Source organism: Sciurus carolinensis, chromosome 17 (assembly GCF_902686445.1).
Source record: "Sciurus carolinensis chromosome 17, mSciCar1.2, whole genome shotgun sequence".
Taxonomy (NCBI): Eukaryota; Metazoa; Chordata; class Mammalia; order Rodentia; family Sciuridae; genus Sciurus; species Sciurus carolinensis.
In genome coordinates this window covers 26,929,742-26,944,624 of record NC_062229.1, presented here as the reverse complement: position 1 = coordinate 26,944,624, position 14,883 = coordinate 26,929,742, and the positions used below count along the sequence as shown (strand labels likewise).

The 14,883-nt window shown below is 34.0% G+C and overlaps 1 protein-coding gene across 12 annotated transcripts in view; it reads left to right on the top strand.

Annotated features, from left to right (window-relative positions):
- Positions 1-14,883, top strand: part of Snrk (SNF related kinase) — a 44,419-nt gene that overhangs the window by 9,834 nt on the left and 19,702 nt on the right. For 6 of the 12 annotated variants that reach the window (XM_047530841.1, XM_047530839.1, XM_047530837.1 and 3 more), the window contains 2 exons: positions 2,594-2,655; positions 5,678-6,372. In XM_047530841.1, the coding sequence (XP_047386797.1) occupies positions 5,784-6,372 (589 nt within the window). In that variant the 5' untranslated portion in view covers positions 2,594-2,655; positions 5,678-5,783. The remainder of the gene's footprint in view (positions 1-2,593; positions 2,656-5,677; positions 6,373-14,883) is intronic. The other 6 variants (XM_047530845.1, XM_047530844.1, XM_047530843.1 and 3 more) reach the window with 2 other exon arrangements.

Genomic DNA, 14,883 nt, shown 5'->3' with positions numbered 1-14,883 from the left:
CTTGCAACACATACCAGTACTTGTTTCTTAAACATGAATTTCCATATTATAAACACTCTTGGCAAGTTGGTCTGTTTCATTTAGGTCCAGCCTAGTTATATACATGTATGAGCATGTGCTGAATAAGAAGCCTGCTTTAGAATGGCCTAATTTAGTGGTGTTTGTGGTTTAAAAAGCTGTCCTTTTTCCTACGTAGTCATTGCTGAAGACTTTAGTACATGAGAAAATGTGTAAAGTAACTATCAAACTTCATGACAGTATCTTTGTAAAGAAGCCCAAGTATAAAAGACGTGCACCTGAACTGATGAGAAGTCATCATCCAAGAGATTAAAAAAATCACCTGTAATTAATTTATTTTTTATGCTCTTTAGCATGTCTCAAATTTTCTAAAGTGATCTGTGCTAACTCCTCCAGGTTGGTTTTTGGAAAGAAATATTTATAAAATTGTTAAAAACTTTCTCTGTCCCTGATATCACCTTCCTTACCCCCGTACTATCTTATTTTCTAAAAAAAAGAAATTGTGTCTGTGCATATATTTTACGTAGGAAATAATTTGAATGACTGTGTAGTTGAATGTTAACATGTTATCATAGGTGATAGGATAATGGATGATTTTTTAAAAATTCCCTTTTTGATAATTTGCATGTTCTAGTTGTATTTTTCCCAAACAAAACAGACAGTTAATTCATAATTGAAACAAAAAAATTAAACCAAAATAAAATGTTAAGTGAAAAAAGCAGGATATATGATATAATGATCACACATTTATAAAATAAAAGTAGCTATTGTAAGTATTTGAATATTGACCCCCAAAATACGCTAATTTTCAGTGCTAGGACTATGGATATCTTCTTATTTTCTGCTTTCTCTTTTGTGCTTAACATATTTTCTTAAGAATATATTACTGTGATGGGAAAAAAGGTAAAGGAACACTTAATCCTTTTTTAAAGAGTAAATTTGATAGAAGGTTATCTGAATATTTTAAAAGTAGATACTTAGGGGTCTTTTGAGATGTTTTATTTAAAAATCATCAGATTTTGATGCACAGCTAAAGGCTTTATTTTCTTTACCTCAAAATCTTGTAGCACTCAATTTCAGTTTGATAGTTTGCAAAACTGGGTGGAATATTTATGAAAGCAAAAGAGATACTAGTTCAGTGAATTCTTCTTTTGAAATAGGGTAAACAATTAGAAGAATTACTTCTTGGGAAATGGAAGTGCCATCATTGTAGCAATGGTAATGGGGGTGAATCGTACTTACTGAAGGCTTACTCTTTTGCCAGGCATTATTTTAAACATTTTACCTGTATTAACTCATTTAATCCTCACCACAGTCTATGGGATTGTTGTTTTCTTATTACTAGCATTTTTTAGTGGGGAAACTGACCACACAGATAGGTTGGGTAACTGTTGAGGTCCTGTGGCATATGATTGGTGAGCTGAGATCCAAATCTAGTCATTGGCCTTCAGAACCAGTGCTTAGCCTTGCCATCGAGACCAGGTGAAACAGGGATTGTTGGAAAGAGAAGCAGGTAGGGATAACGGGAGGAGCTATCATCATACTTAACTTGGAGCAGGCTGGTATCCCAGGGTTTGCCCGTCACTAGATGTGGACCTGTGCCTTGGCTTTGCTAGCTTCATTTATGCTACATAACTCTCTGTCCTTATTCTCTCCTTCACAGCAGTAGATTTGTTTTCACATCCAGAGGTCACCTACCTTTCCTTCTTTCACCTTTCCTGCCTGCTTTTCCCTACTCCCTTGCACTCCTTTCCCCCCAAGTGAATGTGAGCTTGGGCTTAATGATTACCTGGACACTTACCATTAGTGTAAGATGTGAATGTGAATGTTTAAGCCTTTCAGTAGTTTGTGGTATTCAGGGTTGTGGAAAGGTCTGCAAGGCTACTTTAGTTAGCATTACCTCACTGTACCATAAACTTGGATATAAGTGATCTACTCACATTCTTTTGTTCATAGTGATATTTTAATTTTACTATCATGTGGCAAGCCTCTTAACTAGAGGTGTTTTTTGTGTTTGCTGATACTGGCATCAGAATTGATTTGTTTGCCTGATAGAGGAGTATCTTGTAAAGTGCTCTCCTTGGCTCCTGTTGTGGATATTTCAGGAACCCACAGGGGCTTCTAGAGATGGGTTAGGCTTGGAAGCAGAGTTGGAACCTGAGTCTGCTGCTTATCTGCCAAGTTGAGCCTGATTGGCCTACCTTGCAGGCTTATAGTGACAATGCAGCAGAATGCGGATTCAGGGGTCTGTTCGAAGTAGGCATTTAGAAAATGGCGAATGTTATTTGTTGATATTAGTTCTTCCTTCCAGTGGAATAATATTTTGACCTGTCTACTTAGAAAAATTTCTTTGTATCTTTTCACTCTGAAATTTCTATTTACTCAAGATTTGCAAAAGGAGTTGTAAGTTACAGAATACAGAAAGATAATAGGAGGAGACTGGGTCACTAAAAACAAATTTTGCCATTTTTATATGTTTGTATAAAAACCTGACCTTATGGATTATATTTTGACTCTAAGCATAGTTAAAACAAATAGAACTAAACTGGAAATGTTTTTCTGTATTTTCTTCTAGGAGAAAGAAGCAACTAACAAAATACAGTGATAACAAGGATTATTCGGTATGCAGTTTGCAGGGTATGTCTTGGAACCGATACACGTTCACCTTTATATAAAACACATCTTAACATTCAGCATTGGTGTTCAGAATGACTTTCAGGCACTGTGAGATAGATCCTCAGAGATCAAAAAACAATTGAATTATTTCTTATTCTAACTCAAAATGCACTTGATAGTAGGATTAGATATTGCACTAGTGTTTTAAACGATATTCATTAACAAAGCTATTTTTCCTCCCAACCTTAAATTAATCATAATATCCTGTTTTTAGGTATCCAATTGGAATTATAGTTTCATACTCTTGAAAAGTGGGCACTTGTACCAAAAGTAAATTCTCTGATAATGTAATTAATCAAAGAGATCTATTAGATTATTTTCTATGAGCTTGCTAGTAGACTAAAAATTATTTCACTTTGTCCTGTTGGCACATGTCTGGGAAGAGAAATGTTAAGGTGTTAATGGTGATTATCTCTGCGTATATTGGGACCTTGAAAAAAACCATTTTAAAAAAATTATTATTTTTGTAATACCATTTAATTAAAAAAAGGTTCATTTATCAAATCTGATTTTTATGCTATTTTTCAGGAGCACATCTAAATTAAGATGATAGATTAAAATAACAAAGATTATATAACTTGAGAGCCTGAAGGAGTCTATTTTGAAAACTAAAGTTACATTTGCAAACTAGAGCAATAGAAAGAAACATATAGACTCGGAGTAGGATTTTAAGAATAATTACTGCCCTTACAGTTAAATTAAATTAAAAGATTTAAAGATATCTTCCTATTCCCTAGAGTTAGCCTACAGTTTTTATTTTTAAAGGTTAAATATACCTGAATTTCTTTTGGGGAGCTGTTGTCTAAACAACTAAATCTTCCAATTTGGATTTTCTTTTTAATCCTATTATTAAAATTATTACCTCAGATTACAAAGATAGTATGAAGTGTAGAAGAAATTTGCTTTTTCCTAACGCCTACACAGCATACTGGTTTCTTATTTTTAAAAATATTAACATAGGATTAATAATTTAGATTTGGTTCTGAAGTCTACTTGCAGAAACAGCATAAAAGTACTGACTGGTGTCAGATAGACCTGGGGTTGACTCCAGCTATTTTACATCCTAGCCCTTCTTAGGCCAAGTTACTTAATATTTTTGTACTTCTAAATGGGGCTAATATTCCCTGTCTCTGAGGTAGGATTGAATGACGAATAATGTAAAGCATTTGATATATGACTGGCATGGTACTCATTCAAGGAATGGTAGTGTTACTTACTGTAGTAATTCCTAAAAAATGCAAAATATGTTAGTAAACATATCACTATTGACTTTTTAAGCTCCTAATCTATAAATTTTTTGAGATGACCCCAAACATGAGATTTTTATCTTTTTTGAAGTGAGATGACTATGAGAATGACTTTATGCCATTTTTATGGTTGATATTTTAATTTTATAAGGTATCCCACATGTAACATTGATTAAAGTAGCCAAATATAAAGAGTATGGGCTTTAAAATATGAGTTAGGATTGAATCTTATCTTCAGTGCTTCACTTAAGTCACTTATACCTAGGACAGAGTCTCTCTTCTTCGCTATAAAATTGAAACTAGTGCTCATCTCTCAGGATTGTCAGGAGCCACTGATACAATATAATCATTTTGCATAAATACCTCTAGTAGAATATCAGAAAATGTTAGCTTAGGTTCTTTGAAATAAAAATGAAATTTTAAGGAGTGTATTGCCAGTGTTGATTTTTTCAAAAACGACTTTATTGTATGTAAAATTTAGTTTTTTGGAATATTTTCTCCTAAATGGATTAAGTACCATAAGTACTTCTCTTAATACTGTGTGACTAAAAATAGGAAACCTTTTACTGAGAGAATTAGAAAGGCTTTACTGAATGGATGAATATACACTAATAGCAAACAGAGCTAGTCTTGGGAGGTTGCTGTATCCCTCACTGTATTTTGTTATTCATTTCTGTTAAATTTTAGTCAGAAAAATAAAAGTGTGAGTTCAGTCTGTGAGATTTAAAGTGACATCTTCATTTGTATAATTTTAGACAGTTTTCTGAGTCAGGATCATTTATAAGAACTTATTTCTGTGTTTGGAGTTTACAGTATAAAGATTGAAAATTCGGTCTTGAAGACCAAATTGTCTTTAAAATGTAAATGGTGTGTAAGAGTACATGCTTGTTTACTTTTTAAATATAAGCAGGCCATGGTAATTTGTCTCTGAGAGTTGGAAAACTGTAATAAAAATGGACGAAAGAATGAGTAGCAGGAGTAAGTAGTAGTAGTTAGCAAATGTTGTGTGCTAGGTGTTAACCTAGGCACTAGTGACAGAAGAACACACAATTGCCTCTTAAACATTTTGGGAAAGAAAAAGTTACATTTCAAAATTTGATAAAACAGTTTTGAGTACCTGCCATATGTAAGCACTGTCCTAGGTGTTGGGGTAGAGCAGAAAACAAAATAAGAGCTTAGAATAGAAGGAACCTTTCAGTCTGAGTGGGAAAATGGAGTGCTCAAATATCTATAGACCACATAGGGTGGAAGTGTCCCAAGGCAATTTGGAGATGCAGAGGGGTAAAGAAGACTTTACCAAGGCACTTTTTACACTTAGAGAAAATATTGCTTGTTTTAGGGTGAGAGGAAAACGTTGTGGGATTTCTGTTCAGATGTTTATTCTTTGTATTTTCCTATTCTTGTTAACTCTTGCTGTGTATTTTTTAAGACATTAAGTGAAATTATTTTTGGAAAAATGATTGTTTTTTAAACACAGCTTATCAAACGTGCCAATTTATTTCTGACATCGTCAAAAATTGCTTCCAATAAACTATTTTTTTTTCAGATTGCAAAATCTAATGTAATATTTAAATTCTCAACCTTTACTTTATAATAAACTCTAAATATAGAAACAGGTTCTTATAAATAACCCTGGCTCATTTTGTCTTGACTTATTTACTTTAAGCTTCTCTTAAAAGGGAAAAAAAAAAGAAAATTTACAGAAATTTAATTTTGTTTCTCCTCTTATTTTGTAGATGTCCATGGCAACATTGAAAATGAATTCTTTATTTTCACCAGATATTCTTATATGAGAAGATACATTTCAAATATTATAAATATTTTTCCTCCTTTTGGACCAGCATGGCAGGATTCAAACGAGGATATGATGGAAAGATTGCTGGATTATATGATCTGGACAAAACCTTGGGTCGAGGTCATTTTGCAGTGGTTAAGCTTGCCAGGCATGTCTTTACAGGTGAAAAGGTGGCAGTAAAAGTTATTGATAAAACAAAACTGGACACTCTAGCCACTGGTCATCTTTTCCAGGAAGTGAGATGTATGAAACTAGTGCAACATCCTAACATTGTTCGCCTTTATGAAGTTATTGACACCCAGACCAAACTATATCTTATTCTAGAACTTGGAGACGGAGGAGATATGTTTGATTACATAATGAAGCATGAGGAGGGTCTTAACGAAGACTTGGCCAAGAAGTACTTTGCTCAGATAGTTCATGCTATATCATATTGCCATAAACTCCATGTGGTTCACAGAGACTTAAAACCAGAGAATGTAGTCTTCTTTGAAAAACAAGGTCTTGTAAAGTTGACAGACTTTGGTTTCAGCAACAAATTTCAACCAGGGAAGAAGCTCACTACAAGCTGTGGATCTCTTGCATACTCTGCTCCAGAAATTCTGCTTGGTGATGAGTATGATGCACCCGCAGTAGGTAGGTTATCTTTGTCCAGTATTAACCCACTCGAATTTGGCCAGTTAACCTTTAGTTGGTCAGACCTTTAGTTGGTCAGATTGATTATTGTTTATCTGAAAATAATTTCTAAGAGGGTTTCAATTAAATACATCTTACCTAAGAAATTGGGTTTCATGATAGCAAATATTCTGAAAGTGGCATTTAGTTTATTTCAGGCACTCTGTATATCAATTTCTTGGAATGTTATAGTTCCTGGTATTCCTAACTGCCCTCTCCCTTCCCAATGTATTTTTGTGTGCACTCATTTGTCAGGAGTTACTTACCTGGGGTGGCAGTATTTATTGCTTTTTTTGGGGTTGTTATCCACTTTTTCCCTTTGGGACCATATATGTTTTGAAGACCTTGTTTTTCATTTAGGAAATTAGTTTTAATTTTTAAGGATTTGTTGATCTGAAGGTGCAGTCAGCTTTGTTTTTAGTTTAGTCTTGGAAAAATGCGTCCTAGTGTTACATGCACATGATGTCAAACCTTATAAATAGGAATTTTCCATTTGTAGTCTGATAATTTGAAATGTGGATTAGAGATTAAGGACAAAGTTGCATTTAACATTGAAGAGTGCTGATGAAAACTGTATATCGAGACATTGATTTTCATGTTAGACTAATGTGTTCTGGGAAAGAAAGGGTTAATGAATGGTTTCTTCTTTCTACAAATAATCAGGCCTCATTGAAGTCTTTCATTAGAATATTTAAGCCAGAAATTTTGATTAGTGGAGACATTCTAATCAGGAAACTAAGCCAGGAATTTATAGAAGAAGAAACACAAATGTCTGAACAGGAAAAGACCTTCAACCTCTTTAGCATAGGGAAAGGCAAATTAAAACCATAATAAGATACTATTTCATACTTTACACATTGAGAAAAACTGAAGTCAGACAAAACTAAGGGATGATAAGATTACAGAACATCAGGAACTCTTCTATAATTTAGAAGACAATTTGGCAATATCAAGTAAAAGATATCACATCTTGTGACACAGCAGTTCCACTTTTGTGAATGTACCATGGAGAAGCTCTTACTCAGATTTTCAAAGAATGTTTAAAACAGTATTGTTGCACATACATCAACATGGGGATAAATTGTTCAGTGTTCATATTAAATTCTACCCATTGATGAAAATTTATGAAATATTTGTCAACATGACTAGATTTCACAAGCATGATGCGTAAGCAAAATGATGAAGAGAATGTATAATATAGTATTTATATAAAAGTTTAAAACACATAATTAAGTACTATATATTGTTTAGGAGTACATGCACATAGAGTAAACTGAAGAATGCTTGAGAGCAAGATAGTTTCTTCTGAGAGGCAGGCATGTTTACAGGGTTTCAGCTGTATTGGTGGTAATGATTTTCTAGGTTGGGTGGTTTGGTACATAGTTCATTGTAATGTTCTTTTTATTCAAGTATATTAAATATTGCATAATAAAATTTTTTTTTAAGTTATAAAAAGGTAAAACAAAATTGGGAGGATATTCACCAATTAATGAATGGTTACTTTGTGTTGATGAAGTGGAATTGGTAGAGTTTATAGGTACCTTTCATTTTCATTATTTGGATTTATTTCAATTAATTTTGTGTAATGGTATGATTAAAATAAATATATAAGCAAACAGTTTTTTTTTTTTTTTTTGCGGTGCTGGGGACTGAACCCAGGGCCTTGTGCTTGTGAGGCAGGCACTCTACCAACTGAGCTATATCCCCAGCCCGCAAAGTTATTTTTCTGTTAATATACTGTTAAATTTGTTGTGTCAAAATTAGAGATTTTTCACAAATTTTTAATAAATGAGCATGGGTAAAAATTATAATCTGTCATGTAGAATTGCCAGATATTGCTAAATACAAGGCTCTGGTTCAGTTTTGTAAGTGTTTGGTGGTATTACTAGTCCTCAGCCTTGAGACTTAGCTCAAGAAGTATCTATTTTTGTTTTTGAAGAATCAGATTTTGATTTTACTTATAAGCTACACTTTTTTTAATGATATTGGTTTTCTTTCTGTATTAATTCTTTCTAGAATCTTTGAATTTCCTGTTTTCCCCTTTAGTTTCAGGAATTAAAAGCTTATTTCTTTAGTGTCTTGATTTCTAACAAATGCATTTATGTTGTCTTACCCCACAGTCTGTTGATACCCTAGGGTTTTCATTGTATCATCATTGTTCATTACCAATTTATTTTTATTGTTTAGTTTCTCATTTAACCCAAAAGTTATTTAGAAAGATTTCTTTTTAAGTCAGAGGGGATAGGTTTATTTTTCCTTTTAGCTCTCTGGTTTTTAGCATATACTTTTAGGACATTGAAATCAATAAGTAGACCCAGTTGGTTTCTCCTTGGGGAAATATTTTTGGATTTTCTTTGTGGCTTAATAACTAGTAATTTTTACTGTGGTGACTATTTCCTGTGTGATTAAACTATACTTCTGGTGTATTCAGAATTTTTATACATAACTAATATTGTTAATTATTTAATTTACTGCTTTGCATCGTAATATGTTTTGTTCTGATCTGTCATTTTCACAATTATGCTAATCTCTTACTCTGAATTCTGTATTGTTTTTGTTTTATACATGTTATTTTCAAGCTAATAAGATATATAAAAGGTTTTGTTTTTGTTTGGCAGTACTAAGGATTGAATCCAGGGACCCTTTACTACTAAGCTATATCCCTTTTTATTTATCTTTTATTTTTAAGACAGGGTCTCACTAAGTTGCCAAGATGGCCACAAACTTGGGATCTTCCTGCCCCAGTCTCCCAAGTTGTTGGGATTACAGGTGTAGATCACTATGTCTGGCTTAGAAGTTTTTAATTTATTTTACATGAAGAGCTGTATACCTTCTATCAGTATGAAACTACTTATTTGATGCTTATCTCACAGTCCTTTTATGTTTAAATCTTAGACAATATGTAGCTTTATTTCATGTCTTTTTATTTTGTGTTTCTTTTGCCTTATGATATTATACCTTTTCCATGTTTTGTTTGTTTTGTTCTTTCCCCAGTGGTTTGCAAAATGGTTTACAGTTTTTGTTCTTTATTTAAGTGTCCACCCTTAATGTTCATAGTTAATCAATGTCCATATTATTTCTCCTACCCAACAAAACTATAATTTGCTCTTACTTTCCTTTTAGTAATTTTCTTTGCTTTTTTCTCTTTTTGGTGTGGGCGATTGAACCAAGGGCACCATTCATGTTAGGCAAGTGTTTTACTACTGAGCTCTCCTCTTAGTGGTAAAATTTGTTTTGCTTTTGTTATTTATAATAAATACTTGTTTTTTTGCTTAATTTTTACAGATTTCTAGGCCTCCCTGTCTTTCATTTGTATTATTTTTTCTTTTTTACTTTGTTTCATTTGTAATCCTTTCATATAGAATTTGTGAAAAATTCTCCCAAGTCCTTGTCTGTATAAGAATACCCTCATATTTGAATAATTTGGGCATAGAAAAATATATTTAATCATTTTCCTCCCAACTTTTGAAGATGCTTTTTCACAGATATTTTTCTGTCATCGTTTTGCTTCCAAAACTGCCAATGAGGTAATGTGAGAACAATTTTATTTTTGACATTTCATTGATTCAGCATTGCATATTTTAACTTGCCTGTAAGCACTTCATTAAGTGGGTTTTATTGAGTGTTCTTTCTTTTGTTTGGTGAATTTGGTTCCTGTCACTGTACTCATTTGTCTTAGGTGCTTGAGGATATCAACTCTTTGTTCATCAGTGTTTTTGAGATTTTCAATAGCCTGACTGGATAGAATATCTGAGTATTATAGTCTATTTCCAGTGGTTTGGGAGTGTGCCTGTGTGTGAAGTTCTAATATATGGTCTTGCTATTTGACAGACTCAGTATACCTCTTGGACATTGTCTTCTCTCTGTCCCTAATGCCCTCATCATTTCTCCTGCCTAGAACACATGTCTGCTTGGGCATGCTGGTGCTGGTATAGTTTGGAAGTGGGAGGAATTTGACCTCAATTAATTTTCCTAATGGCTTTCTTGGTTCAGTTCTTTCCTGTTTTGTCTGTGTCTTCTATAAGGCACAGAGCTTCTACCAGCAGGGCTTATGGCTCTCATTTTCTTTTTCTTTCTGATCCTACCTGCCATGTCTAGGAATTTGGGGAGAAAAAGGAAGGCTAGATCATATTCAGTAAGCTATCTATTCAGTCACCTTTGTGGACTTACAAGGATCTATATTAAGTTGACTTCATTGTTCTAAAAAGGAAAGGAAAAGAATGATCTGTGTAAAAAATCTAGTCTTTAGGATTCTGGTGGGAGAGATTGCAGTGCAGCAGTGTAGACAGTGGAGAGGTCATTGCTGATTGTTATGTGAGGATACCTAGTAGAAAAACAGGCAGGGGAATGATCCTGTGCTTGCTGGACTCAGACACTGCTTTATGCCTGTGATCTGAGAGACAGGTTCAGTTGAAACTGATGGATGCCTTGCTGTTGTCCCTGTGGAGTGGCCTACTTAGAGTGAGGCCTTGTGTGAATTTCTGGGTAAGGTGTGTGTGTGTGTGTGTGTGTGTGTGTGTGTGTGTGTGTGTGCACGCACGTGTTTTAAGTAGCATTAGGAAAGAGCTTACTCTAAAAAACTAAGCTATACTTTAAACTTTTCATTAAACTCTAAAATGGGAAGATTGTTTCTTAAATCATAGATATATAATTTTAATAGTTGCAAAATCCTGATAATTGCTTTTGACTTTTTATATGTCCCTAAAATTTTTATTTTCAAATCAAAATATAAAAAAAAATTAAAATTAATTAAATTTGGTGTTGGGAACTTTGTCTTCTTGAGATTTGGAGTATTCCTGGGATGTATGACTATGAACATGAAAAAAAAAATCCTAGATGTTTCCTAGCTTATATAGACAACCTGTCTCAAAGATGAAGTATCCAGTTCCACGTTAATTTATGATTACTATGCAGTAGGTATACATGAAATCTAAGTTTCTTAAAACATGGATTCATGTTAATTTAATGAAAAGGTTTGGATTTAGATTAAGTATGTGTAGTTTTTTAGAAATAAACCTGTATATGTTATATTTCTCTTATTAGTGGTTCAGCATTTAATGGAGATCATCCAGTCATGAGATGTATCCTTGTGGATATTAATATGCAAAAACTAGAGTTCTTTTCTTCATAAATCTGCTTTGCTTCACATTAAAATATTATTCTTTACCTACTCTTAGTAAACTAGGAATTAGAGAGGAATACCCTCAACCTCATAAAGAGTATCAACAAAAAAAAGCCTATTACTAACATCATACTTAATGGTCAAAAGCTAAATGTTTTACTCTTAAGTTCAGAAAAAAAGATGGATAAGTACTGTTCTTAACATAGTATAAAAGATAAGCATACAGATTGAAAAGAAAACTGTCTCTACTTGCAAATGACATGGTTATCTACATACAAAATCTCAATAAATCTATAGGAAAAAAACATTGTAGAACCATTAAATAAATTTGGCAAGATCACAGACTTATCAAATCATAGAAAAATCAGTTGCATTTCTTTAATACTAACAATGACATGCAGAGATCAAGATTTAAAACAGTATTATTTACAGTCAGGTAAAAAAAATTAAATATCTAGGTGTACATCTCTCAAAATACATCTAACCATAAAACTTATGTTGAAAATTGTGAAATGTTAAAGGAAGCAAACAAAGATTTAAATAAATGAAGAGGCATACCATGTTCACCAATTGGAAGATGGCAGTGTAGGTGTTATCCCTCCCATAATTGTTGCCTAGGTTTAATTAACATAGTTCCTATCAAAAACCCTGCAAAGTTTTTTGTAGACACAGACATTTGGACTAATTCTAAAATGTGTATGGAAAGGGAAAGGACCTAAAATAGCTTAAAAACAATTTTGAAAAAATAATGAGAGGAATCACTAATACAGCCAATCTAGAAAGTAGTAGTTTCTTATAAAACTAAATATACACTTACTGTGCAGCCCTACAGTCACACTCCTGGGTCTTTATTCCAGAGAAATGAATATCTGTGTTCACATAAAAAACCTATACATGAATGTTTCTAGCAACTTTATTTTAGTAGCCATAAACTGGAAACAACCCATATGTCCATCAGTGGGTGAATGGTTATGCTGTGGTAGAACCATACCATAGAATAGTACATAGCAATAAAAAGGAACAAACTGTTGCCACATCTTAGATGGAATTATGCTGAAAGATTAAAAAGGTCAGCTCAGAGGGTACATACTATATAATTCCATTTATAAAAATCTCTTGAAGTAGAAAAATTGTAAAGATGAATAGATTAGTGGTTCCCAAGGGTTAGTGATGGTGGTGGGTGGTATGACTGTAAAAGGCTAGCATGAAGGAGTCTTGTGATAGAATTCTGTATCTGATGGAAGTTGCACAGATCTACACATGATAAGATGGCATAGGAACTTCATGCACACACAAGCACATGCAATTAGTGCATATAGAATGGTGAAATCTGAATGAGCTCTGCAGATTGTACCAATGTCAGTTTCCTGGTTTTGATTAGTATTGTAATTAAATCAAAATGTTATCATTGGGGGAAACTGGGTGAAGAATACATGGGACCTCTCTATGTATTTGTGGGTTTTGGCAACTCCTGTGAATCTGTAATTATTTCAAAATGAAAAGTTTAAGAAAAAATACATTATTCAGTGCCTGGAAGGTAAGTTGCCCACTGGGGGAATGGATATAAACTGACGTGGCAGTTTGAGATAACCACTACTCGTTCTTACAGAGAGCATATGTTTATCTGTTCCTTGTAAAATTTAAGACTGATCATGTTCCTCTTCTGCTCAGAATTCCTTGAGGACTTTCCATTTCAGTCAGAATTAAAACTGCTAACTACAGTCTCCACAAGGGACCTGTGTAACCCTCAAGGTCTACTTTTCCATTTCTTCCCTGACTTCCCCTCCCACTGCTTTTCCAGTTGCTCCCTCAGCTCCACCCACACTGTCTCCTTGCTGTTAATCACACTCCAGGCCCAGTCCTACTGAGGGGCCCTTTCAACACCTGCCTAGCCCAGAGTTACCCCAGATTCTCTTGGCCTCATGACACCACCTCAGAGAGGAATCTTCTCCAAAGGTGTAGGGCCCAGCACTGCCTATTCTCCTTCCCCACTTCTCTTACTTTTTTCTTTCTCTTAACCTCTAATACATAATAATAGTGCCTGCCTTTGGATTGTTGAGGGCATTAGATGAATGAAAACATGTAAAGTACTTAGCTTAACACCAGACACAAAAATCAGTCTTCAGCTCATCTGATATTACTCTCTCACATGTTCCTCTTGTGCTTGAGCAAGGCAAGCACTCTACCAACTGAGCTATATCCCCAGCCCTGCACATGTTCCTTTTCTGGAGAGATCCCAGAATGCTTTGAGCTTCTGATTGTTATGGCTGCATTCCCAGAGGGATATTTAACTTTAGGCCATGGCCTCATTTTCCTTCCTGCCTCCCAGTGTGGGAGAGTATCTGAGGTGTTCTCTTCTTTGGAAATTTGTCCTCAGGGAAATTTCTGATATATTGGCTGCTGTGAGAAAACTGGGAGGAAGGGCCGGAGAACTTTGCTCATGTGTCTTTTTCACATGTTGTTTTTAGTTGTATTCAACTTTTAGAACATTAGGTTATTTATATTTAAGAAACAGTCTACTTCTAAAGTACAGATTTTTCTTTTTTTAAAAAAAGTTAGATAAAAAAATGAAAGTCCTGGTGTTTATTTGATAACTGGTTAGTCTCTTAGAACTTCAGACGAGCTTTTCAAACCACTGAGAACACTTGCTATTTTAATACAGAAATTCATACGAAATTGAATCCACTTACTCATTTTAGGTCATTGCATAGGAATCATTTGAGGAGTTGAAAATATTAAATTTGCTTGGTTTTTTTAGAAGCTTTTTTTGTAAACCTTTTGAAGAAGAAAAGCTAGTTTGCAAAACAGAAAATTAGCAATCAGAACAAACTTAAACGCTATTTAACAATACAGTTGTTGGACAGATTGAATTCCAGATGCTGAAGTGAGATTATTTCAGTGTCTGTAAGAATTATGGGAGAATAGGGTCATCTGTTCCATGCAGGCTGTTGTGCTTGATCTCTGTTATGCTCTTGACCTGGCAGGACTAGTTACTGACAGTTCTTGGGAGACCATCAGGAAGTTGCAGGTATGATCCTCAGGTGGTCATGACTCCAGTAATGACTGCTTGAGAAACACCTCCATAGTCATTGGCACATACTATGCTTGTTTTCTTTGAGGGCTGTAGCTTCTATCAGTCAGATCCTCACGTTAACACTGACTTTGGTAGAGGAAGAACAGGTTTGGAGATGGTGCTTCTTTACAACTCTTGAGTCCAAATATGTGCCTTCACTGTTTTTCCTTGCTCTCATATTTCTTTATAACTCCTCCCCCTTTTAAATATAATCCATTTTACCTTTGGAAAACATTGATTTTCCAGTTTTTATAAGTATGTATTTAAAAATCATATC